Consider the following 25,944-nt stretch of genomic DNA (forward strand, 5'->3'; position numbering starts at 1 on the left):
GATTTCTCGAATTAAAACACAATCACTTTTTTCGGTGCACGTCTGTTAAGTCTACGGCACACAAAAAATTTATGCAGTAAGCAAATTAATCAATCACAGTAGAGAACGTAAAGCAATAATCATACACTGTTAAATTTTATTGTCAAATTATTACGGCTCAAGAGTTATATTGTAGACATCGCGTAATACAACGAAACGATTTTTACACGTGTGTAATTTCGACGGTTCAGCGAACCGCGGCATTCGAACGCACCGGTCATGTCATGCGTCACGGAAATATTTCCGCGTGACGTCAGATGACGCGGCGCGTCACGTGACGCGCCAACTGGCAGCCGCGCGGCGCGACGGGGGGGTGAGTCGGGGAGAGGAAGAACGCGGGAAAGCGCTTCAAGTGTTTCGCGCGATCACAGGTGCGACGCAAAGTCGCTCGAGTGGCGCGTGTTTTTTGGTTCGTGGTTTCGTTTTGCGGTTCGTTCGTGGCTGTGGCGGATCGAGAGACGACTAGTGGCGGTATGTACACATTTTATTCGGTTGTTATTTACCTTTTCATACGGGGATCGTATTCTGTACGACACGAAAACGAGGAAATATCGGCGCGCGGGATACGCGCAAAATGGCCGCGCGACTCGTCTAAGTTCGCGTTCGGAATTTTCATTCCAAGGAGCTTATTACGGTTCTTGAAACGAGGTGAAAATTACGAAAGTGCGATTAAATTTACTAGAATATTTATAACTTCATTGGTTAAGAGCTATGGCAGAGGACGAGACGTAACGAGACGTAACTTTCGTAGCGTAAGGTAAGACAGAGAAAAACGTAGCTGTCTTACCTTATGTTACGACTAGTTCTCTGCCATAGCCCTAACACCAGGTGAGTTGGCTCATTTTTGTAATTTTCACTTCGTCTAAAGAACCGTAATAAATCTCCAGTGTCTGAGGGTGGATTCGGTTTCACGCATGATGCATTATTTATCCTTGTTCACCGAATGTTAAACAAAGATAAATGATGCACTATGCACATCATGCATGAAACGGAATGCACCCTGAGTTATTTTTTATCCCTGTTTTATCCTCTTCAAACCTGATTTCAATAGAACTAAATCTAGTTCATTACTTACTAAATGTATATGAACGTTGTTTATTTTGAAACTAAACAACTCAATCATAGAAATTGATTGATTTACACTTTACCATACATGGAAGTTAAAATAATAAAATGTTAATTAACTCAAGAGATTAGATTATCACTCCCCTTTGATAACAGTGTATATACTTTGTAAAAGCATTAACTAGTTTTTATTATCATAAAAGTTGAATCATTTTACTTATTTTTTACTTAAATTTATCCAGACAGAATTTATGATAAAAACAATCGACTGTTTTTAAAGTCCAACATTGTCGACGGAGAATTAACAATATTAATTCCTTCAGATCTGATTTTAATGGAATCATATTAAATAAAGTTTTTTTTTTTAATTTAATTTAAGAGTACTTTAATTTTCGTTTCAAAATTTTGATTATTTTTTAAACATACATTATTATGTACATTTGCTTTCAGATGATGTCGATAGAAGTAAACAATTTCGACGGATAATACTTTCCAATTTTATGTACACTACAATGTACACAAAGTTTGAAGGGATTAAGTATATCTAATGAGCAATAAAGATAGAATGACGCACTAGGGCTTTCGGATGTAGTTTCTAAACGCAGCCTAACCATGGTCTAATTTCCACCCAAACACCTAATGCGGCATAGAATCAAATTTAATAGCTAATTCGGTTGGACGCACTAGTGTGCACTGGTGCATATTAAAGCCGTTGTACACTGATTTCATCTGAGTGTAAAAGTGAAATGTATTTTGAATTATAAACTTTTACTTAACACAATAAAGATGTTTATCAGCATCAAAAATTATTATATTGCTCAATATATTAATGTTACTATTTTAATACTACTTTCATATGTGCGTTTCGTTTTCTGGTAGGCTTAGTAATATCAATTATGCTCAAATCATTCTTGGCCTCTACTTTCTTAAAACTATCGAGTTATTTACTAAGCAAGAAGCTTATCTTTCTGGAATTGTACTAATTTCTCTGTAATTTGTAATTTATTTCATTTTCTGGAAGGCTTAGTAACAGCAGTTCTGCTGGTGCTTCATCATTTGTGTATGCTTTGTAATTTCTCTATATACAATAAAATAATAATAATATGTTAATACTGCTATTTACAAGTAAACCTACGGAAGTGTCACTCATCGATTTTAATGAAATTTTGCATATTTGTAGAACTTTGAAAAATATTTGACACGTATTTTTTTTTTATCGACAAAATCCTACTCTGAAGGGTGAAAATTACCCCTTAAAGGTAAGGGTAGATTTAACATATTAGGTGAAATAAATTGAAAATTTTTAAAAGTAAATTTTTATAAAGTGAGTTAGGGGATTTTTGAGGTCGCTGAAACTAAATCTTATGTCAAAAGTATAAAATTCAAAATTTTTAACTTATTTCACCTAATATGTTAAATCTACCCTTACCTTTAAGGGGTAGTTTTTATCCTTCAGAGTGGACTTTTGCCGATAAAAAAAAATACGTGTCAAATATTTTTTAAAGTTCTACAAATATGCAAAGTTTCATCAAAATCGGTGAGTGACACTTTCTAGATTTACTTGTCAGTTTTATTCTTGATTGCATTTCATGTATATAGATTCGCATAGAAATATTCGAACACTGAGGTTTGATCGAAAAATAGGATTTCTCTTAAATATTTAATTAAATTTATCTAAGCAGAATAACAAATCACGGTAACGTCGAAGTGGCGTTAAAATGAACCGTAAATAGCATTTTAGAATCATTTTGACATCATTTTGATATTATGGCTTATTGTTCTGCTTGGGTATTCTCATCGGTGTCTATTTCAAATTGTTACAATAAAATATATTGAGAATTTTACGGTTTAATCTTTGTATCTACATTAAACACATGTTTACATCAATTTATATACGACTGTTTTTATATGTAACAGTGTGTACTGAGTATGTCCAATCGAATTTGCTATAAGTCAGTGGAAATGCGTTTGACTGCGCTTATTTCCTGCCGCTTCGATTCACAAAGCTTTTACATCCATTGCAGAAATAATACTCTAAATTTGATTTGCCACAGTGGAATCAAATTGAGAGTTTCGGTGGAAACTGGTTCGTATCGTAAGAACTAATCGAAATAAGTCTCACTCGCGACAAAATGCTTTTTCTTCCTTATCTCGTTTCGTCATCTAACTCGCGCGTCACGGTCAATTTAACTGTTGTTTTTAAACGGCTTCTACATTCTCGACATTATTGCGCAATTTAGCGTTTAGTAGTTGCATCGAAGATTGCGCCAATATATTGAAGAAATAAAGTCGAGATTGATTTCTAGGTTTACGGTTAATATACAAGGACGTTAGAATGTAGCGTTGTGCGATATTAATGCAATTTGGCTATTACTGCTGAAGGATATCTCTTAACAATTTCTCATAAACATATTATATTAATAAATAATGTTTTGTATTTATTTCAATAATTTTATATGCAACTCAATTGTTGGATATATTATTTATCTTATTAATAAATCGCGCTGCGATGTTTCTACATTTACAATATTTTTTTTAATTGAGTTAAAGTTATAAATCAATATTTTCTTATTATAATATGTTATGTATTTTTTAGGGCATTGTGTTGACTCTGTATATTATTTTAAATAGAATTTTACTAATATATTGTGAAGGTATTGCACGAGTAAATTTTTAATTAAAAGCGTAGCTAGATGACGTAACGTTATTAAAAATGCACCTAACAAAGTTGTAAATAAATATCTTTTTCTTTTAATATACTACATACATATTTTTTAAAATATCATACAGACTTTTGAAAATTTTTTAATAATTTTACTAATACGGATACTGCATGAATAAATTTTAAATTCTTAAAAGCATTGCCAAATAATGTAATGTTATATTTATTAGGTGACATTGGTTTATGTTTACATCACACTTACAGGTTTTTTACAAAGAAAAATAATCACTTTTAATATTTCTTTGAATAATATATTGAATTCATTCGCAGATTATTTCTATCGTTTGCTAAAACAGAAAGATCGTTTAAATGCTTTTAGCTTCGTTGCATTTTTGTTTATTTAAAATAAATTATTTTATAACTAAAATTGTTTTAAACGATTTCACACGGAAAGAACAATTTTGCTGAAGTAACTAAAAATTTAGCTAGACAGATCTGAAAATAATTTTGTTTCAACCATCAAAATAATTATGTAGGATGCTCAAACTAATTGCCAAAGTGTCAAAACTTTTTACTGCACTGCTTATCATGCTTGAGATTTCAGTATAATTATTTTGAGGTTTAATAAAATTATTTTCAGATCTGTATTTATTTACATTTTTAAATACTTTAGCAAAATCGTTTTTTTTTCGTGTGAAGTCGTTTAAAATAATTTTAACTGTCGTCGTACATTAAAAAAATTTTACATACATATAGCTATATTTATGCAATTTTATCGAAATATATCATTCCTAGCACTGTAAAACACTATGTCTCCTGATACGTCATACTTATTTCTCTGATATTTTTATATATCACAGTTCTATCAACAATATTGATCGTATATCGATTAAAAACACTTTGAAAAGTTACGTTTGGTGTGAGATAAAGAACTCTTTTGTTTGAATTCGCGACTGAACATAAGACTGTTTTGAAAGATTAATAATACATGCATCTTGGTACACGCACATAAACAAGGTTCTTATTAATACAGCTGTTTATTACTATATAAACATAACGGTCTCGTCGACTTAATAAAAACGAATGTAAAAGCACTGCGCGAATTTTAGATAATTCCACCGGTTGATCGTGATATGCCGTGAATACGGTTTTCCGCAGAAACACGAGGAATTAACATAGAGCTATACGGGAGCGAGTTAAGGAAGAAAAAAAATTTTATTGCGCATACCCGTAAAACGGGTGCCATGCATTTATTCTCTTGCTATTTACCCTTTGCCCCAAGGCCGTGCGTGTTATTTTCGCTATAAAGGACCGTGAGAAAAAACTGAGAGAGAACGGTGAAGAAGGGGATGAGGGAAGGACGTGTGTGTAAAGAAAGAAGAAAGGTAGATGGGAAGAGACCGTATATATGTATACACACACACACACACACACACACATGGAGAGCATGCACGGGAAAAAGTAGAGCGAAATATTAAAAAGCACTCAGCCGCTCTCGAAATTCATGTAATCTAGAAAATTGTAAAAGAGGGTCATCCCGGCGACTTTATCCCATAGGCGTGCCACGGTAAACAAACGAGACGCAACGGGAATTATTCTGCTGCACCTTCCCCACCTTTCTCCTGCGTGTCGCGAGGACTGGTGGAGGAGGAGAAGGGTGGCAATCCAGGTTAAAGACACGTCACAAAATTAATGCGCCAATAAATATTTAGAGACGTATAATTTTCTTGTACGCTATGCAAAAGCGGCGAACCGTACATTCATTCCGTCGCTATTTACTCTTTGCTCGTCGGACATTTATCATTTTTACGAGGATGTATCGTTGGCGGAGAGTCGCATAGGAGATGCGCGAGGAGGGAAGAAAGGTGCACGAGACCGTGGATTAGGGCGGAATATTGGAAATGAATTTAACTGTACTCCGAAATTATTTGATTTAAATATGAAATGGCCGGCGTTTTCAGTTATGCACAACCGCAGAAAGGCAGATTTCTTAAACATGGTTCTCCTTTCCTTTTTTCAATTCATATATACTGCGTCCCGAATAAAATCTATTAGTGTCTGAAAAAAGAAAAGCGACCGTCGCTCGTTCGCAAGCTCTCAAGCTCTCAATAGTATTCACATTGAACCAAAGTATAAATACAATAAAATATTCATTAAATTAATGAAAATTGGTCCAATAAATTCTCATAATAATTTAGATTTTTTTTTTATATATAAAACTGTTATTATAGAATTTATTGCAAGAATGAATATGTAGTTATATAAATGAATTCAATTATTGTATCAATAAACTAACTACATTAAGTCGGACATTGATTAACGATCATTTATTGGACCAAAATTTTTTTCAATGCACATTTATTGCGCTCCTGTATATTTTATCTTTTTATTTTTAAAGAGGTTCTCTCATTTGATGAAATATAAAACAAATCACATGATACACATATAAAGATTGATTATGTCAATAATATCTTGAAAACATTTCATTTAATTTTTGTCGTACCGTTTTGAAAATATTTAATTGTAAATGTATGAAATTTTAAATTACAAATATAATATGCAAAACCTTATTCCGTAGATATTTTTTCTTAATTTGATTTTCTACATTTACATATTAGACAGAAATTTGAAAAAGTTCTAAATACAAAGTAAATACTGAAATTTATTCTGGTTAAGTTACATATCTAAATTAATCGTACAATTTGAGAGAAATTTATTTGTCAAGAATATTTGTCAAATGAACAACACATACATATACATTTTTATATACGTATTACCTGTATAGAAATATTAATATTAAACTTACGAATATATATAGCAGCATTTTAAATTTATATGGGTAAATCATAACACAAGGCAATGAGCCAAGCACGATGTCAGTACACAAAATTAAAGTTAATGTTTGACAAAATCAATTAGAAGATCTCTCATCAGTGGAAGGATAATTTAATAAATTATTTAATATTTAATAAATTATATTATAAATATTTATTATACATAAGAAATAATTATGCATAATAACTTTAGCGAATATTGTTGATAATGCTTTTATATTATTATTTTAATTATTTTATATATACATAATAATTTAAAACTGTCTATTGGCTAGGAAGTAGTACGAGAACATTTTTAAGATAGTGATTCTTTCTATTCTGACTTTTTTCGGATTATCAAAATGTCGCGCCTTCACTGAAAATATTTGTCTTTTTGTCTTATCGAAACATCAAAAATTATATTGACATCGAAATACATCTATGATCTGATTTTTTTTTTACTCCAATAGCTTGCACATCTTAAGGGACGTGCATCTATGTCTGGTTCCTTACTATACTGGTTTAAAAAGTATGTATCATTCTCGGAAAGATAATTGAAGCGGAACGCAGTTGTATGAGAAAGAACAGCCTAACGTGATGAAGCGAGAGAAAATGGTGAAGATGGAGAACGATAGTTCGAAGGAAAAGATCGTGAACGAGGTAGGCGAGAGTCGAGCGAAATATTAGAAAGCTGGCTGCGCGGTAAGATAAAACGTTTCATAAAACAGACATCGATTCCGTATTACTTGGCGCCCACGTCGACGTGAATCGAGGGTCTTTCGCCGGAGTGCTCCTCGACGAGAACGCCTGCCGAAGGATAAGGGAACGGTCCTGCCGGCGCATAAAGGGAAGACGAAAGATACGCATTTCCTTATTGCATCTCTTGGCCGCGTATCTTCCCGCCCTTCGTCTCCGTCGTTTTCTTCTATTCCCGCCACTTTTCAACTACATCCACTGCATCGCATTTCTCCCGCGTCCCTCATCTGTGCGAAATCCAAGGAAAGGGAATAAAAACTCTTGTGTGCTGGCAGCGCATAAGCCTTGTGAACGCATTCAAAGCGAGAAGAAAGTACGGTACATTATTACGGACGAAATGCGATTTTTTTTTCTTTTCTAAATTTAAACACAATACAAACGCATTCGTTCCACGTATTCTCACATTAGAATCGCCCGAATTATTCTATGTCGCAAATATCAGGAGACATGACGTGGTAATTAACGTCGCGGTATTTTGCGAGACATAATTATGGTACGTTAAATCTGATCTTTGTCATGAGAGGAAATGTCCTTTTATTAATAATTACGACGACATAATGTGTTACTCGTTGCGACGAAAGTAGTTTTATGATGATATGGATAGGATCCTCTGCTAAATTGCGTATATCTGTATGTGTACGTGGGTATATGTGTGAAATTAATAATAATAACTTTCCTTCCGTACTGATCGTGAATTTCGTAACGTATATATCGCCACTTTCGTTAATAAAATACGTAATTTCACCGACAGGAAGCTTTTGACATTACATTTACGTCAAACGAGATCCGATATTGCGCCACCGGGAAATTTTACGTTCCCATTAATATATAGTTACTATATTACGCGTGCATATAATTGCAGTTAATGTCAAACGGGAATCGCTGAACGCGCACTCGTAAAATCTCATTTCAGAATTACCGCGAAACACGGAGCGGCAAAAATCAACTGTGAACATTTCTCTTTATTCCACCTCAGTTTTATCTCATTTTCAGTGCTTTCTTTGATTTCCATTATTTCGCAAATTTATTTCGCGCACTATGTTGCTGTCATTGTACTGTCTTTGTGAATCTTCTTATCGCGCGCGTCTTCATTTCAAATTAAGAAGTTTTCGAGAGAGAGAGAGAATCAGCTATCAGAATTTAATTCAATCGTTCGTGTTGCATCTCAGCGGTCGCTCAATTTCGCAAAACGTCCGCATATATTTTACATGAGCGCTAAACCATAATATAACGTAAATGCCGTAGATTATACCGAGCGGCATGATTATATTTTCCAATTATCCATTGTAATCAGCCGGCGTGGTACGATTTGATTCGATTCGATTCGATCGCGCATATCGGTCCTTTTTCTTCAGCTAGGCTAGTATCTACGCAATATCGATGAAATGAGCGGTGTCCGTTCAAAATATCGGATAACACGGCTGCGATTTAATTGCGTTATCGCCGGCTACCTGGACGCGCCACGCCCCATTCTCTCTGCACCGTGCACGATAATTATTCCATCGATTTGAAATAATTATATTGGGCTCGTAAGCGGGTAATACTCAGATACATGCTATCATGGTTCGTTGGGGCGGTCAATGAATCGCAATGCAAATTTTTTCTCCCCGTCGTTCCTTTCAACCCCGCAATCCCCATTGTCTGCCGTCGCTCAGCAGAATCTCCTTGCGTGAGGTTGGAATTTCATTGGCCGGAAATTGTACGATCGTTTTCTATGTACATATCGGAATACCACCGATCGTGCCGTGAATTCTTGAAACTTCTAGTAATTGTCTTACAATTGTGCGGAAGAAAAAGAAACCCGAGTATACAATGGCGCCGTATTGAACTTAAAGAATTGGACGCAAAGTGCAAAATAATTAAAAAAGAATTTGAAAATTGTACGAGATCGATCTAGCATAAAAAAAGATAATATATATATTTGTAAGAAAGGATATCATTTATATTATATGAAATGATTATTTTTACTAAATGGTTATAATAATAATTGTTGCTTCAAAATAACCGGTTATTTAAACAATTATTTGATTAAGCGGTTACTATAACATTGTTAGAAAAGAGTAACTTGATTATCAGTCTTAATGATTATTGCATTTGATATATATTAATTTAAATATATCGAGAATCTAAAAGTATATTTCCACAAACAATTAAAATTACTAAATGTTTACTAATCGCTGATTCCTGATAAACATAGCTATTAGTTTGTAACATAGCTAACCAGTTTATTAAATCATGAACTTACCAGAATATTCGAGCTGGAAAGGTATACAATTATTTGAAAAGATTCGATTCGATATCTCTTTTTTTTTTAATGCGAAATGTAAAAAATAATGGAACGATTCCGATTGGAAATTTTTCCAAATAGTCTTATAACAGTATTAGAATTTTAAGCATTTTTATTCTTGTAAAAATATGGCTTGATGAAAATAACCCTTTAGTCTATTAACCGTTATTCTTTAAATTTGATAACGGTTACTAAAATTATTTCTCGATAGCGGTTATTCAGTAAGAGATAATGGGATAACGCCTATCATCTACTCTATAATTATGGAATATTTTATATTCTTGGATTACAAGTTTAACAGTTTCTAAAACGGATTTTTGTTTTCATTACAGAATCGATGCGCGAGAGAAGCCAGTGACGAAGGCACACCACTCATCGGATTCCGGCGTTTTTGGTCCACGCGCCTTTTTCCGAACATCTTTTCCAAGCCCGGCGGTTCTGGTGATCGATGATATAAAGCGGCACGATGCGGCGACGTACAGGTGTAGAGTGGATTTCCGGAAAGGCCAGACGCGCAGCTTCCGGTATAATTTGACCGTGATCGGTGAGTACTAGTCTGTAAGAATTTAATGCAATATATATTCTGAATCTATAATTTCTTTTTATATATATTATTATATGTATTATTTTTTTTATATGTATTCCATCTAAGAGTATAAAAATAGTTATTAAATTTAAAACAATTAAACAAAGAGTAAGTTAAATCCATAATTCTTTATGAACTCTACTTTAACGAATTGATTTCATATAAATTTAGTTTCAATTTTTATCTTTAAATTGTTAAAGTTCTATACGGCTTTCAATATTTTTAAATTCTGTGGTTTCATCAAACTTTCGATTTTAGATATATGCAATATAAAACTAGATTGATTTAATTGAAAGGAGGTTTTTTTAAACAAATATATTTGTTTCAAACTTTTGCATAAGTTAACAGGAATAAACTTTTAAAATAAAGTCAACATTACGAAGATTAAATATCATCTCATATCAATCATAATAAATAATATGGCAATAGTAATAGCAACGACATTTACACAAAAGCAGACTGTCGCTCTCCTTTTCCATTCAATCAAAGGAAGATCACGCAGCAAACTAATTTACTACGGCTTTAAAGGGAAGTCTTAGGCGCATATTACGCTCTCCTGGACGTTGGATGGAAAAGTGAGAACCGAGGAAGGAGAGAAATAGTGGTTACATTTCGCTTGGGAAATCGATCAAGCTCGGCACGCACGTTACGCCGCGCCGCCGCGAAGAAACGATTCGTGGCGATCAGATCGAACATGAAGGGTATAGGTACACTATAGGTCGCTATTTCGCGAGGGCACGGCTCCGATCGATCTCTTACTTCAGTCGCGAACTTGCGACTGAACCGGAGTACGCGTTACTTTCTATTCGCGCTACTTATTCGAGCACACACTCCCTCGCGTACGACCATTTTATCACCGCGTGTTGCCTTTCGCAGAACCCGTCGAAAGGTACGCCCCGACGTCGAAGGGACGTACAAACGTCCGATCAAGCAAATACTGAAGCGACCGCTGAAAAATGCATGAGCCAATCGTGGTTGCGATTTTCTTTTACGCGCCTGCGGTTTTTCCGCCACGTGAATCGCATGATCCAAGCTTTCCCGAGCGCATCGTTTCAAACAGAACTTGGACGCGACAAATTCAGATTCTTACATTATAAGAATATTTTATTAGTTTTTTATAGCTAAACTAGTGTACATTTTTGGGGTACGTTTAATATTTGGCGAAAGCGAGAGTTCTTAATGTAGTCTAGCAAAAATAAAAAAAGACCTATTATCAGTGTGACATCCCATACAGCATAAACTTCTAATGCTTGTATCGGATTGGGGATTGACGATTAATGGTTGTCAGATTCTATTTCAGCCAATCACGATGCAGCAAGTTCATCGTGATTAGCTGAAATAGAACTGAGCAATCGTCAGTCGTAATCGTCAACCCGTAAGCTGATACGAGTTTAAGGAAAGAAGACATATGACGTTCTACGTCCTAAAGACGTTCTCAGGGCCTCTCTCAAATGTGGTATGTCAGATTCTGTATGTATTCCGCAACGAGCACGATGAGCTAACAAGTCCTAATTACGTGAACGACATCCGCAAAAATTCTTGTTCACCATTACATTACGTATAAAGCGGTTCTGCTTCTGCTTCCTTTCTCTTGCAACTGGAAGTAATATCCGGGTACCACGGTGCGTTTTCTTTACCCGGATGTACGCGGCGCGAGTACAACGTCGTGCGGGTTGATCATAAAGTCCACATCATACGAAGGTGTAACTTTCATGGAAACCCCGCTCGGAGCAGTCGCTTATAGCAAAGTACGCTCGGGATATCCCGTATAGCTCGCGGCAGGAATATAACCTGAGAAATCCTACTCCCAATCCTTCCGATACCGGAATCCATCTTTGGCGCCTCTCTTCGCCGCTGCTATCGACTGAAGCGGAATAGTGACAGGGTGAGAGGGTATCAAGAGGAAAAAAGAGAGCAAAAGGAAGAGAGAGAGAAAGAGAGATTCGAACCGACATGGAAAGGGATAAGGATAGTGAGAATGTAAGTGTCGCAGTGCAGATTCCCAGAAGACCCGACGACCAGCATGAAATTCCCCTGCTGATCCCTCAGGCGATCTAACCCTTTCTAGTAATAGCCGGGCGCGCGTAGTGTTTCTGAAATGTTCGACTCGGAACACCCCACATGGAATATCCATATAAGACCCGCAAATACAGGTTATCCTAGAGTAAACGGATGTGTGATGGTTTTATTGACATATTCTTTCACGAGATTGAGATCCATTTTTCTATCGCGAGAATTTTTCTATCGTTACGAAAGCTTACAATTTACTGCGACTTTCATAATTCCAACTCCATGTATGTTATTTGTAATTGTCTCTCGGAGATAATTACATCAACATTCCATACAAAACACATCGTGTCAATTAAAAAGTACGAGAAGCTTTTATACACGCTTTATATCTCTCTCGTGGAAGTTTAACATCCCGAGCGCTTTTCCTTTGTGCAATCGTCTTCGCACGTGGTTGTGAGCTCTAATTAAGCTGCACCAATATTTTTCGCCGAGAGAACTGATCGCAAAAGTGACACGCGCTGAGGGGACAATGCATTTTTCACCTCCTTATCCCTGCTTTGCCGACTACACTCGCCTGCACGTACCCTCGAAACGTTCCCCTGGAATCTGCCTCGCAAGGACCGAAGGACTCCGTCCAATTCAAACGTACTCGCGGTATTCCAAAAAGTAACAAACGAAATTGGCCCCCGCGGGTGCGGTATCAAACCTCACAGAGGACAAGGTATTTTCATCAGAGAAGATTGGTTCCCGAGAGTTTCTAGATTGCATCTCTCTCTCTCTCTCTCTCTCTCCCCCTCTCTTCCTCTCTCTTCAACGTTTTGCCCTCCCTCCTTTCCTCTCTCTTTCAGTCTATCTTTTCCTTTCTCTCTCCGATTTTCCTGGGCTTTTCCGCGATAACCAGCAACATCCTATGCCAGCGATGCAATGTCCGAGCGCGTCTCTTCCGCTTTATCTCTTTCCCTTGTTCGCATATTGCGGTGCCGAGAGACGCCGGGAAGAATACGTATCTGAGCTCTTCGACGTTTAAGTTTGCATGAATGCGGCCGCCGACGTTGAGCGAATCCCGACATGCCGTGTAACTTTTGTTATTTTCCACAGAGTACTCCGTCAGTCTCTTTAATCTTCTCGAGACATGAGAAACACTTTAAGATTCTTGTTGCACTTTTTTTGCTGTACTTTCGGAAATACGTATATGAAATTTAACGGTGGTATCATTTACCAACAGATATTCTCTTGCGGCAGTCTTGTATTCAAGTTGTAATATACTACAAGTTGATCGGGTTTGTTTATATTTACACACGGTATATTGCATATATAATAAAAATTATTTAAATTTTAAAGTTGTTATCTTACTCATTATTTAGCAGCTAAATGATGTAAAATAATTTTAAAATTTAAATAATTTGTATTATATATGCAATATCGCGCGTAAATATAACTCTGTAAAATATTAAGTTTCATACTGATGCGTTATAATACTTATATTAAATTAAATATACGCAAGATATATCTTTCAATATTTCAACAAAAGGTTTTATTTTTAATACGAAGCATGTAACTCGAATACGAAGTTTAACATATCATTTACAGTTTTTATTGCAACAATTGAATTACAATGAATTACAAGTTGATCGAGTTTGTTTTGATTCGTAATACTGCCAAATTATTTTTATGGGTTCGTTTATAAAAATTTACATAAACATATCAGTGATTTTCTGTACTAAACAGTGAGTTAAGAAAAATAACAATTTTTTAATTTTAATAATTTTTATTATGTATAAAAAATATATTGCGTATAAATATAACTGTGTAAAATATCACGTTTTTAAATCGTCAAAGAAACGAATATCAAATTTACTGTAACTACACGAGGTACATTGTAATCGCCACGGGGCTTCTCCTTATGTAAAGGATGTTGCAGATTACATAAGGTACGTGTACAAGTGATGGACTACACGCGTATGTTCTTGCGGACACGACTGTGATATATTAACTCACACAACCTCGAGACACTAGCGCGTGAGGCGCACCGTCTTATAGATTAGGCTAATGCGTCAGTATTCGCACGGTATTGTTACAGCTATCGTGTTACAGCGCGCGCTGTGTTGCGGTATATACTAGGCGCAATATTATTATCCGTCGTAATCATGTAAGTGTATTACGCGCCGACCCGCGGCGCAATAGTTAGTGTTCGTTATACTTACGTGAGTTTCACGAGCAACCTCCATCCCCCTTCTACCCCTGAAATGCGTGTCGTTATCTCACCAGTTTCGCAAGACACGGAAACGCAGTTTCATCCCCGAAACGCGCTGACGAGAAGTTGCGCAATGTTCCTCAATGCAAATCTCGGAGGAGAACATCGGAACGTTTCTCCCGTTCGCGGGAGTTTCTTTCCTCCCTTTTCCAATTATCGCCTCTTTGAATCGCTGATCACTCTTATGTACGTAATTATCTGCCGCCTCTCTTTCGCCTCTCTGTGAGAAGATAGAGACGAGCGGAGCGCTTCCTGAAGCTAGGCGTGCCTCGCAGGCGGACGTCGGTGAAAAGAAGGATAGCGCAGATTAGAGGAGCGAATTAGAATTTCAGAAATCCACGCGAACTTTCCGCGTTACCTCGAGCCAAACTCCCACGGCGAATGGGGTGCGAAGAAGGAAGAACGCGAATGGACGTGGGTGGACAAACCCCGTCGTTAAATCTTCCCTTAATTAACCTAACCTTTTCTCTCTCGTTCATCCCTTCCTGCCCCTTCCTTCCCTTCTCTTCCCTTCTCTTTCTCGTAACTCCATTTTCTACCGATTCTCCACTTTGGCCTTCCCTTGCAGGAAAATCTTCGTCTACGTTTCCTCGCGAGGAAAAGAGACGCGCCGCTAGATCGAACCTCTCCCTTCACAGTTGAAATAATATCGGGAGATACTCGAGAACTCGGATAATGCAAGTCGAAATTAAGCTCGAAATAATATAAAGCGTCTTTGTCGGGCTGTCGGGAGGCGGCTACGCGGCGCGTCTCTTCGAAATAATTCGAGACGAGCGAAAGCGGATTATCGGACGAAGTCGGTCGCAGAAGGAGTTCGGATTTGTTTTTCCTCGAGGATTTAATCCCTCAACTGTACAAAATGTTCCTTCTCCCGCGTCGTTAATATACACTTTGATAACACCCCATCGATCGCATAGCGTTCACGACGTCGATTTCGCTTATTCAAATAAAGACACCGGAGGATATAATTCTGTTGATGTTGCCTGGTTCTATATTTAATTGTTTACTATGGAAGTATAAAAAATTACTGTGCGATAAAAAATTGTACACAAAATCCATCGGAGTCATGCATCCTGAATTGCAATTCGTATCGCAAAAAAAGTACAATGTCGCGAGCGATGTGCTTCTGAAAGCACTCAAAAACTCGTGAAACTGTAATAAACTGTTGCAGAAAAAAAAAGGTTCGCAGAGAACGCGGCGTGTCGTCTCTCGACAAAGAAAATCAAGAATTAAACGATCGCGCCGCGATATTTCGCGTGCACGATCGCAAAAGTGGGCAGGTTTGCGAAGTTGATAATCCGATTCGAGGGACAAACGCCAGGCGCCATTCTCGAAGGTACAAATAACACGAAACACTTTGATGCGCACGTGACGCACGCAGATCGGCGAAAAATTCATCTTTGCCTCTTCAACCAAAGAGGCTGCCTTTGCAGAGCGCCGAGCAGAAATTTGTTCCACCCTTTTAAGCTAGCGCACATGGCTGCATGCGCTTACACATTTTCACATGCACACACACATGCGCGCGCGATGAACAATGAGGGAGCTTGTATCGAGGTCGGCAACCCTTTTTCCAGCGGGCACAGGGTATACGGTTATATTCTATGCGTCGACTAATGGGGTATAAGTGAGCCGCTGCGTGTGAGAGGTGCAAAGGAGGAGGAAGAGCAGAAAAAAGTAGCCTGTGCTATTCGCGGTCGTATAGCACCACATAATCGAGCTCCTTTGTGGCAGGGCTAATTAACCATCCTCTTCCTGCCAGTTTCGTTCCCGCGTACTTGTGCAAATTAAATCGCAAGTCTATCGTTCCACTCTTGATTCGGACTTTCTCATCTAGCGAGCTAATACATGTTAAGGTTGCTATTCTGTTAATTGGACTTACTTTCTTCGACGCAGTTTCAGTTAATTCGATCGCCTTGTTCCACATAATTGCGAAATAAGAACAGCGTGACTAAACAATGTAGGCAAACGGTTATTTCATAGCTGATTATTTCATAGAACTCATTCCTTGCGGCGTATAGTGTGCCTGTATAGGTGTAAATAAATATTTGCGCGAGCGCAACTCGTAACGGTTGGGCAATCATTGTGTGTTGTCTCACTACCGTTCAAGCCACGCTGACGATCGTATCGTTTGACGTTCGCACGATCAGTTATTTATACGATTATTAGAATTATTGCGGTTAGAACGTAAAATTTAATTAGCGGATAACTTGCATTGAAATTATTCCGTTACGAAGCAAGTATTTCGTGTTCTTCGCAATTAATAGCATCAAGAGTTTCATGTAAGACACCGTGTGATTGTTGTATTTTGGTATGATTAATGTGCGTCGTAATTAATTTAGCTTTTGCAAGTGAATATTGTGTAATACGATGAAGGATTCTGAAAGTCAGAGGAGGAAGACATCGGGCAACGATAGAATATCTGTTAGATTAATAATTGCTTTATTATTCTATATTTTCTGTGTATTCGCGGAATTCACAATTATTCTTCGAATTATTTCGGAATTAAGAATACCTATCATGGAGCAGTCGGAATGGATTCCGATCGGAATTATTCCGTTTTCTTTAGAAAAGACAACAGAAATCTAGGGAATAATTGAATAATTCCGATCGGAATCTATTCCGACTTATTCCATGATAAACGCCCAGGTTAATATACAATTACGCGTATGTAGAATGATGTGCTTTTGACACGTTGATTGACAAGGGGATTTAACGAATCTGTCTAATCCGTAGGCGGATATCTTTTTTCGTACAATTAAAACAATTAGGATAGGAAAAATGTTGAATTATTGAATAAAATTAAATATGTTAAAATATATTTAGTATTTATAGAAATATATATTAAAATATAGGATTATCAATAAAGATTGCTGATCAGTAGAGACGGATTAGGTACAAGACTGGAAATTTGTGTATCAATCAAAGGCAGTCGATTTGGTAATATTTACAATAATTCCTCAACGATTCTTAAAGCTCTTGCTATTTTGTACCATCGTTTCTTTAAATCCTAGCTATATATCAGACTCACTATTTTACAAAATTGTTTGTGACACATACGAATGATGTATGAAGCACTCGAAACATTAACCGACATGTTATTTTTACGAGAGCATAAAATACCACAGTACGCCGGCAACATCGAGATTTCTGTTCTTGTCGCTGCAACAAGCGCATGAATCGTAAACCTCACAATCTTTCGCAAAGTACCACCCTCTGCGATAACAAATCGACCGCGATATTTCACTTGATAATAAGTAGCAAACTGACCGCAGCCAGGAGGGATTCATTCTCGTGGGTGGGGAAGAACCCGCGGAATGCCGGAATGCGCCGGTGAGAAAAGAGAGTGCCGGAGCCACGGGATAAAAAGAGGTTAGAGAAGCTGGAAGAAGAGAGAGAGTGAGAGAAAGAGAGAGAAAGGGAGATTGGCAAACGGGATTCGAGATCGGAAAAACGGTCCGCGAAGTCGCATGAATTTATGGGAGACATAAATCCAAGTTGCCGGCTCGCGCGTACCACGATTTTCGGAAGCCTTTGCGGACGTCGGCCTCTCCGGACGGTTCGCGCCATCCAGCCTTCCTCGATGGAATTGGAAAAGACTATTCTCTTCCGTTCACAGACGAGATCGACGATCGTCACACGTGAAATGTTGTGTAAACGACGGATATAACAATTCGTAGTGTTGACGAGACCGACGATACGGACGTATCGATCTGAGAAGTGGGAAGGGAATTCTGACTTGGGACGAAATGGACAAGATGGACGAGATGACATGAAGTTCCTTAGGAATTCCAATCCGTCGCGAAAGGAATCTGCATTCGCGAAGGGAATATTTATAACGATCCTTTCGATGTGTATTGCGGACTGAGTTATTTTTCATTAAAATAGACGATCTAGAGAAGTAACGTCACGCCACGTCGCCATTTTGTCGACTGCACGTCGAGAATTTAATACGGCAAAATGAACTGGGCGCCCAGAATGAAATCTAGAAGACCGACGATCTTTCATTAAAACGCGACTTTCACGTGTTGCGACAAAACATAGCCCGCGTATACGCGCGCCAGCACATAATGGAAAGTGATTGATGATCTTTTATTAAAGCATCTTGCAGCCGCAACGCCGAATATTTACCACGATGGGAAAACATTGTTTCTTAAACGAGAGAGAAGCGCAGACGGAACGGATTAATTTAAATATGACAATCAGATTTATTGCAAACAGTTTCCCTCGATCTTGCGTGAACGTGTGATGCAATAGATTCGGTTAATCATAAAATTATTCATTCAATGTAAATTAGGTAAATTAGTGATACCGATCGAATAAAATTACGAGAAAATAATCCGTCAAATAGAAAGTCAGAAATATCAGGTATAACATATCCTTGATATTTTTGCCAATAACCACCCGATATCCGATTCCTTTCATCGTAATTGCGTGCAGAATGATTGACCTCGTTATTTAACCTTACCGTGCGTTTATTTATTATTTACATATTGTATTATTTGAACTCTCAAATGAACCTCCTATACATTTTAATATGTACAAAGTGTATTGATATCTTTTTTTTATTTATATTTAAAAATTAACAATTTATTCATTTTGAAATTTATTAAAATCAGTATGTATAATAAAATGTGAGATAAATTTTCATATCGCGAATTATTACAGAAAAAATAGTAGATTAATCTCTTTCTCCTGAAATATGTCTTCATAATAACTAAATAAATATCTCATGACGTTTCGTTTCGGCAGCCTCATTTTTTTCTCATGCATATAAATATTCTGCATTTACCATTTTGAAGTGCTGCCGTAAAATTAAATCGAGATTCGCACGGCATTCAAAGGGCGAAAACGGTGAAAACTGCTGCCGTTGGACACGATAGCAGATGGGATTAAAGTCGCGTTACTGTAGTGTAGCGAAGTAGCCAGTAGTAAAACCGACTATTTTGGAGACCCGTCAACTATTTTGGAGACGTCTCGTCCTCGTCCGACATTTACTGAGTATCCACCGCGGTCTTGGTTTACTAAACTATGTGTGTATAGCGACGACACAACATGCTCTCTCTTTCTCTCTCTTTGTCTCCCTCTCAGCAGCCCTCTTGTCGGCTTGAAAGCCGTAAGTGCGAGCGTACCTATGTACGACGAGCGAACGTTGTCACCCGCGGCGTGATAAACTGCCGCGCGCTAACTACGCGAATTATTCCAAGTAGATGCCGGTGCTATGCGCAGTACTTGCTGAAGAAGTTTCGCCCGCACATCTCTCCGAGCCCTCGAGCCCTCGGCGCGTATAACGCGCGGCCGGAACAAACGGGGCGTGCGGACGTGCGGCTGTACGACGTGGGGGTGAGAACGAGAGGGTGGTAGGGTTGTGCGGGCATTCCTTGTACTCCCCACCCTTCCCTTCCCTTGGTACTACGATCTCACGCGGGTAACCAAAAACGGCTCGGTAATCGTGTTAGTTGCCGGAGGTATCCGAACACCTCGACTAATATCGCCCCCGCCCAAATTACGTCATCGTTTGTGGCTGATTCGAACTATCGGGGTCACCCCCTCGAAGTGCTCGAGAAACGGGCGAGGTCGCTCAAAGAGAATTTCTCGTTCTCACGGTTGGGTGCTCAGTTTATAATCCACCGAGTGTTCCGCGCGCTGGCACACGCGTGTTTACGGAGTTTATTAAATAAATAAAAGGGGACAGCCGTTTAATCCGCTTAATTATTAAATAACGACAAAGCGTACAGGCGGGGGGAGGAGGGTCGCTTGAATTGTACGTTTTATGCATTTTGCTGGAAAATAATGTAACCGTTGTGAATATAAAATTTGAAATATTTACGCATTGCACTCATTACGTATGTACAATGTTGATTTATTAATAAGATCTTTTGTGGTTAAAATCATTTGGTTTTTGCTGATTGTTTTTGTAAATACTGAAACAGGTATAAATTACATTAAAATTATTTGCATTTATAATCAAATATAAAAAATATGATAATATAAATGTACAATAAAACATAATAATTAAAAAGTTTTCGTGTATGCATACATATATAATTTAAGGTAATAGATCAAAATTTTAGATCTTTTAACTCGGAAGATTCTCTTTAAAATGAATCCCATGACGTCAAAAGCTCGTGAAAACGTTATAGTGTCTGCTGAAGGTTGAAGTTTTTGGGTGAGAGACTCGAGACACTTCAAAGCGGTAAGATTTCCATGCATTTTTCCCGACGATGTTTCTCTAAGAGACCAATGCTATTCTAGCGGTCCCATCACAGTCGATCGATCTAATTGTGCATGGGCGTCGACTCGATTCAGATGCAAATCAGACGGCAAACGAACTCTATTCGTCGTCGTGATTCGCGAGCCGACGGAATTCGGCATAAGATGTCCTACTAAGAACGCCCCCCCTCTCTCTCTCACTCTTGAAGACGAGTGTTCATTCCGTGAGTATGTGTCACTTTGCTGTGGCGTAATGTTTCGCAAATATTGGCGTAGAAATCGGTTCCCTTTACCTTCTGACTTGGCCCTCCAGATTCTCGCTATCTGCACCCAGCCTCCCACGCCTTTTCCCCCTCGTGCTTCCGTTTTCTCCTCTCGCCTGCAGCTGCAGTTGATCTGACTGCAGACGCCCAAATTGGCTCGATACATCCGACGAACGTGAAGCGAGTACATAACTCGATAAGTACACAAAATTTTCCTCGCCGTATCTACCACCGAGAGACGAATATTTTAGCGGGCGCATATCTTTCCATCCTCTTCTTCCCTCGAAACATCTATGCGACATTCGACCCACTGCTGGGAACACATCACGATGACGGCATCGTCGTCGAGTAAGATCTATATTGCACGTGACGATCGTTGGTCGTCTGTATAGAGTTTCTACCCTTTTTTTTTTCTGACGAGTTTTACTGTCGCGCATCGCCGCAATAAACGGAACGTACAAAATAGCGAGGTATTATTGAAACTGTTGACTTTACGATGTGACCGGAGTTCACGTCGGATCGATGCCCCAGCCTGGAACCTGCCGCCTATATAATCGTACGTTACCGCGATAAATTCGGCGGGAGATCGCCGATGGTACAGGGATCGGCTTTGCATAAGTCATCGATTGCGTGTTACATAACGCGTGAGTCTGTAAATATGCCTGGAGCAGCACGATAGAATGGAAACGTTCATTTCGATTGATAAATGTTTTTTCCCTCATCAATCAAAAAAAGCATATATTTTTATATTCGTTTTTATGTGCTTTTGATCTTTCAAGCGTTAATAATATAAAGATTGACTGATTATTTTCCTCTCTGTACACTAAACAAATTATTGCAATTACACTGAGAGAAAGAATTTTGTTAATTTAACAAGCCACCAGTACCTTTAATCGGTGATCGGTAAATATGTGACAACAAATTTTGTGATTACTGCTAGTCTGCTATATCGACTAATTATTAGTAACAGAGAGAGAGAAACAAACTATGTATAATCTAACTTATCTTTTGGATAGACTTTAGCTCGTTTACATAGAATTCGTAGATGATTGTGGAGTCTTAAGTCGCAGGAAACCGACCAAGCACAGTCAAATATAGGGAGAATACTTGACTAGAATTAGTCAATTTCTTACGATTTGAGACCCTGCAACCGTCTACGACTTTTATATATATATATATGTATATATATATGATCCTCTTATTTGCTAGCGATACTATTGATTGTTTGTTACATTGACAAATTAATTTGCAATCGTAACAAATCGATCGTTTTTTTAACAAATATCACATTTGCTTTCCCTTGATTTGCTCCTATAACAAAATCATTTCTCTCAGTGTACCATAATATTTAACTGTAATCTAGAGTTATTTTTTTTATATATCCTCTAAATTCTTGGAGTGAAATCTCACTCTAAAGAAGATAGAACTATTTTTTAAAAAAAGTGCCTTAATTTTCAATCTTTAAGAATGAGATTTTATTCTTCAGAGTAAAATTCATTCTAAAAGTTTTAGAGTATATTTATAGTTAATTTAGCCATATAAATATAGTGAAAATGGAGCTCGTAATTATTTTACCATGCAATTGCAGTCACAAATTGTAGACCAAACACTTTTCTCTCAGTATATATACCAGGCATTTGCAATTTTATCGTGTTCCTCCCTATGAAATAAGAATCTCTCGCCCATATAGATTCGCGCCGAACGGCCACGAATTCTGACGATCGGCCAGCAGATTTTAATATTTGCCGTCATATCTCAGCGGGGCGAACTTTCGACGCGAGCTGACTCTCACTTAAAATCACTTTATACGAATCGCGAGCACTTTTTCATCCGTCGTCGTTTCGCACACCCCTCCTGAGTCCCGAGTCCGAATATGGGTCCTGTTCCCTCGTCCCTTTTCCTCGACCCTTAACCCATATCCCATGGATAACTCGCGAGAATCCATTTCGCCCGTCGACGACTTCTGAAAACGCCCGCATTATTCTTACCTACTCTCGGCCTCTCTTTACATTATCCCGAAGACGTATGGTGTCGGATAACATTTTTCCCGGGAAACGTCAGCGACGTCGCGACTTGCATGCGATGACATAGTGGCCAGCAGTTTCGCGGCGAGAAAGATTCCATAATGCTGCGTAAGTATAAGCTAGTTTCGAGTTATCACTGCTGACTTCGTTAACGCTTTGTCTGGATTTTAACTCTCTTTCGAAAAGTTGCGAGAGCACGTGTGCGCATCGAATGCATCGGAAATACAGACGGTGAGAGTGGAAGATTAAATTGAAAAATTTCGAGCGGAATCGCATCGTCCGTATCAATTAATTTTCCTTACGAAATTGAGTTTATGAAAGTTATTTCAAAAATAATTTCGCGTGGTTCGTAAAATATGAAGGAAAAATCGTGGAAAGCCGTTTGGAAAGCGGAATCGGGAAGAGAGAAGTATCAAACGGCCATGGGATACATATTATATATATATATATATATATATGTACGTAGTTCATTCGTGGAACTATACGCGACCTCAGCAGATATCTAAAACCAATAAAGACCCGCAGACACACTTCCCGAGCACACTGGCGGTTAACGAGCTACTAAGGAATCCGAAGACAGCCATTTGGTGGTTGAAAATTAGATCACTTAGGCTTAAACGATCCTGACGATTGCTCGCGGGAGTTTCCGTAACTTTTAAGTCTGGCTGGACGAAGACACGCTACCGTAATTACGATTCGATTGTGTTATCGAGGGTAGCGGCGCAAACGCGGAAAGATATTAGGAACTTTAAGGCGCGCACGAAACGAACGATTGCGTGAAAAAGTGGAGTAGTATAAGCATTATCGTAGACTCGCATTTTTACGTCAAGTATCACACAATAGTCTCTTGCAGTCCGCAATAGAAAGGTAAGCGTGAGTGCGATAAATAGTTAAAAGCGTTTTTAATTTAGATTCTCATCTATTTTACCTACATAAATGCGAATATTTGTTATCGAAAATTTCTCAAAGGAACCGATCGCTTTTCCAATATCTCCTCGAGTCACTCGCACGTCCATTAGCAACCACATCCGGCGCGGAAATCGAACATTAATCCGCGGCCAATATCGCGACGATCATAATTCAAATCTCGTAGTCCGATAAAAACAGAACGGTTGGATCCTATTTCATTTCGTGTAAAAAAGCTCTGAAGAGATAAATAGATAAATGGAGACATTTTTATTTAGCAATGCGGGAATCCGGTAATCTTTTAAGCACTGAACACTGTATAATAGCAAATAATTGTATATATTGTGAAAGATAAAAACGAACGTTTGAACATTGGAATCTTCCCTCCTCCCCTCTTTCCTCTCTTTTTCTCTCTACTCTTTCTCTCTGGGCAGCTCTTTAGAAAAGTAACTTCTCCAATTTCCATTTATAGAAGAACATAAAAACTGATTTTCAATTATTGAAAATTCACTTGTTTCACCTGTATCGCAATCAAAGTAGATTCGCATCGTATCGTTCGAGCACATATTTTCTGTACGAGACAATACAGAATGAATCGGGAAGAGAGAGGCAGGATGGGAAGACGCAGTCGGGCTGGAAGAATTAACGAGGATCGCTGGCGTTACATTCGTTTCTGTGTACCTTGCAATTTCCGGGTGTGCCATAATTAAAATGTCGGCCGCTTTGACTTATCGACTTCGCGCGGTCATAGGCAAGGGGTTGTCCCGTAAGAAAAAGGAGGTACGAATCTCAGACTGAGACAAGACGGAAAAAAGTCTCTCTCTCCTTTTCGATCGAGTCTTCTTTTCACCGAGTTCCGGCCAATCAGCTCGGTCCTGACCACGCTGCCAGGCAGAAGTAGGAGCGTATGGAAAGATGAAAGACGTTGTTGCGGAGAAATGGATATCTTTTCATCATCGAGAGCCTTCTTTCATATCGAGTTCCATTCGCACACCGCACCGCCGAAGGAAATATTTTATTTTCCGTCATCGTTCCGCGTCCAATTAGTTTTTCTCTCTCATAGTTTCGTTAAAAATCGCGTACCTTATCATTTTGTTAGATACCTGGCTACGTACATGGGTCTATTAAAGGTACACCTTCGTTATATCAATACAGACAGGATTAAAGTTTTGGATCACTAGAATAAAAATTTATATTTTTAGAAAAATATCAACTAATAAACAATAAAAATATCTAATAATTATTATCAATTGTGAAGAAAACTTTATGGCTTTTATTTAATTTAATTACTATTTCCTAATCTTCAATTTTAATTAAATGAAATCATGCAAACAAATACATCTAGATAGTGCTATTTACAGATCAATTATCAAAATGCTGTCCTATAGAAAGTATAGTGAAAATAATTTGTGCATTTGTAAAATATTGCAAAATAAATAATAAAATTACAACTAATAATTTATAATTCTGATTACGAAATAAATAGCAATCTTAACGTTATAATAACATTCAAATTCATTTATAAATAAATTTATAACAATATTTCAAATAATATAATAAGACTCATCAATTTAAACAAATTAATAAATAAACAAAGAAAGGGCCACGAGCCAAGCTAGATATTTAATGCTATATATTCCATAAAATTCATGTATAAAAACAAACGTTTCAACCTCTATCGAGTCATTTTCAATGTTTAAATTAAAATGTTAAACTACTAAAAAGAATATTTCGATATGAACAGTAATAAAATAATATATAATAGTCCCTAAATGCATTAATTCTTTCTTATGCGTTTTTTTTTTACGTATCTCGCAATTCTTAAGTGATGGAACGGATCGGTGGCCAGTAATTCACAAGGCGAGGTATCCTAGTCAGATCAATGATCAATACAAGTATAAAATAGACAAATTTTTAACAGTGTGAAATATACAGGTACTAATATGTATTAAATAAATTTATATTAACTAATCTTATAATCTTTTACTTTATAACACTTTTGCTTTTTGAAACATTAAAAATCGAACGTGATTAAATATGAAGTGAGAGTGGATATAAATATATATTTT

The 25,944-nt window shown here is 37.6% G+C and overlaps 1 protein-coding gene across 1 annotated transcript in view; it reads left to right on the plus strand.

Annotated features, from left to right (window-relative positions):
• LOC108757798 (nephrin) overlaps positions 1 to 25,944 on the plus strand; it is a 412,797-nt gene that overhangs the window by 323,536 nt on the left and 63,317 nt on the right. The window contains exon 3 of the mRNA XM_018502383.1: positions 9,955 to 10,166. Coding sequence (XP_018357885.1) covers positions 9,955 to 10,166 — 212 coding nt within the window. The remainder of the gene's footprint in view (positions 1 to 9,954; positions 10,167 to 25,944) is intronic.

This window comes from Trachymyrmex cornetzi, unplaced genomic scaffold, assembly GCF_001594075.2.
Source record: "Trachymyrmex cornetzi isolate Tcor2-1 unplaced genomic scaffold, Tcor1.1 scaffold147, whole genome shotgun sequence".
Classification (NCBI taxonomy): Eukaryota; Metazoa; Arthropoda; class Insecta; order Hymenoptera; family Formicidae; genus Trachymyrmex; species Trachymyrmex cornetzi.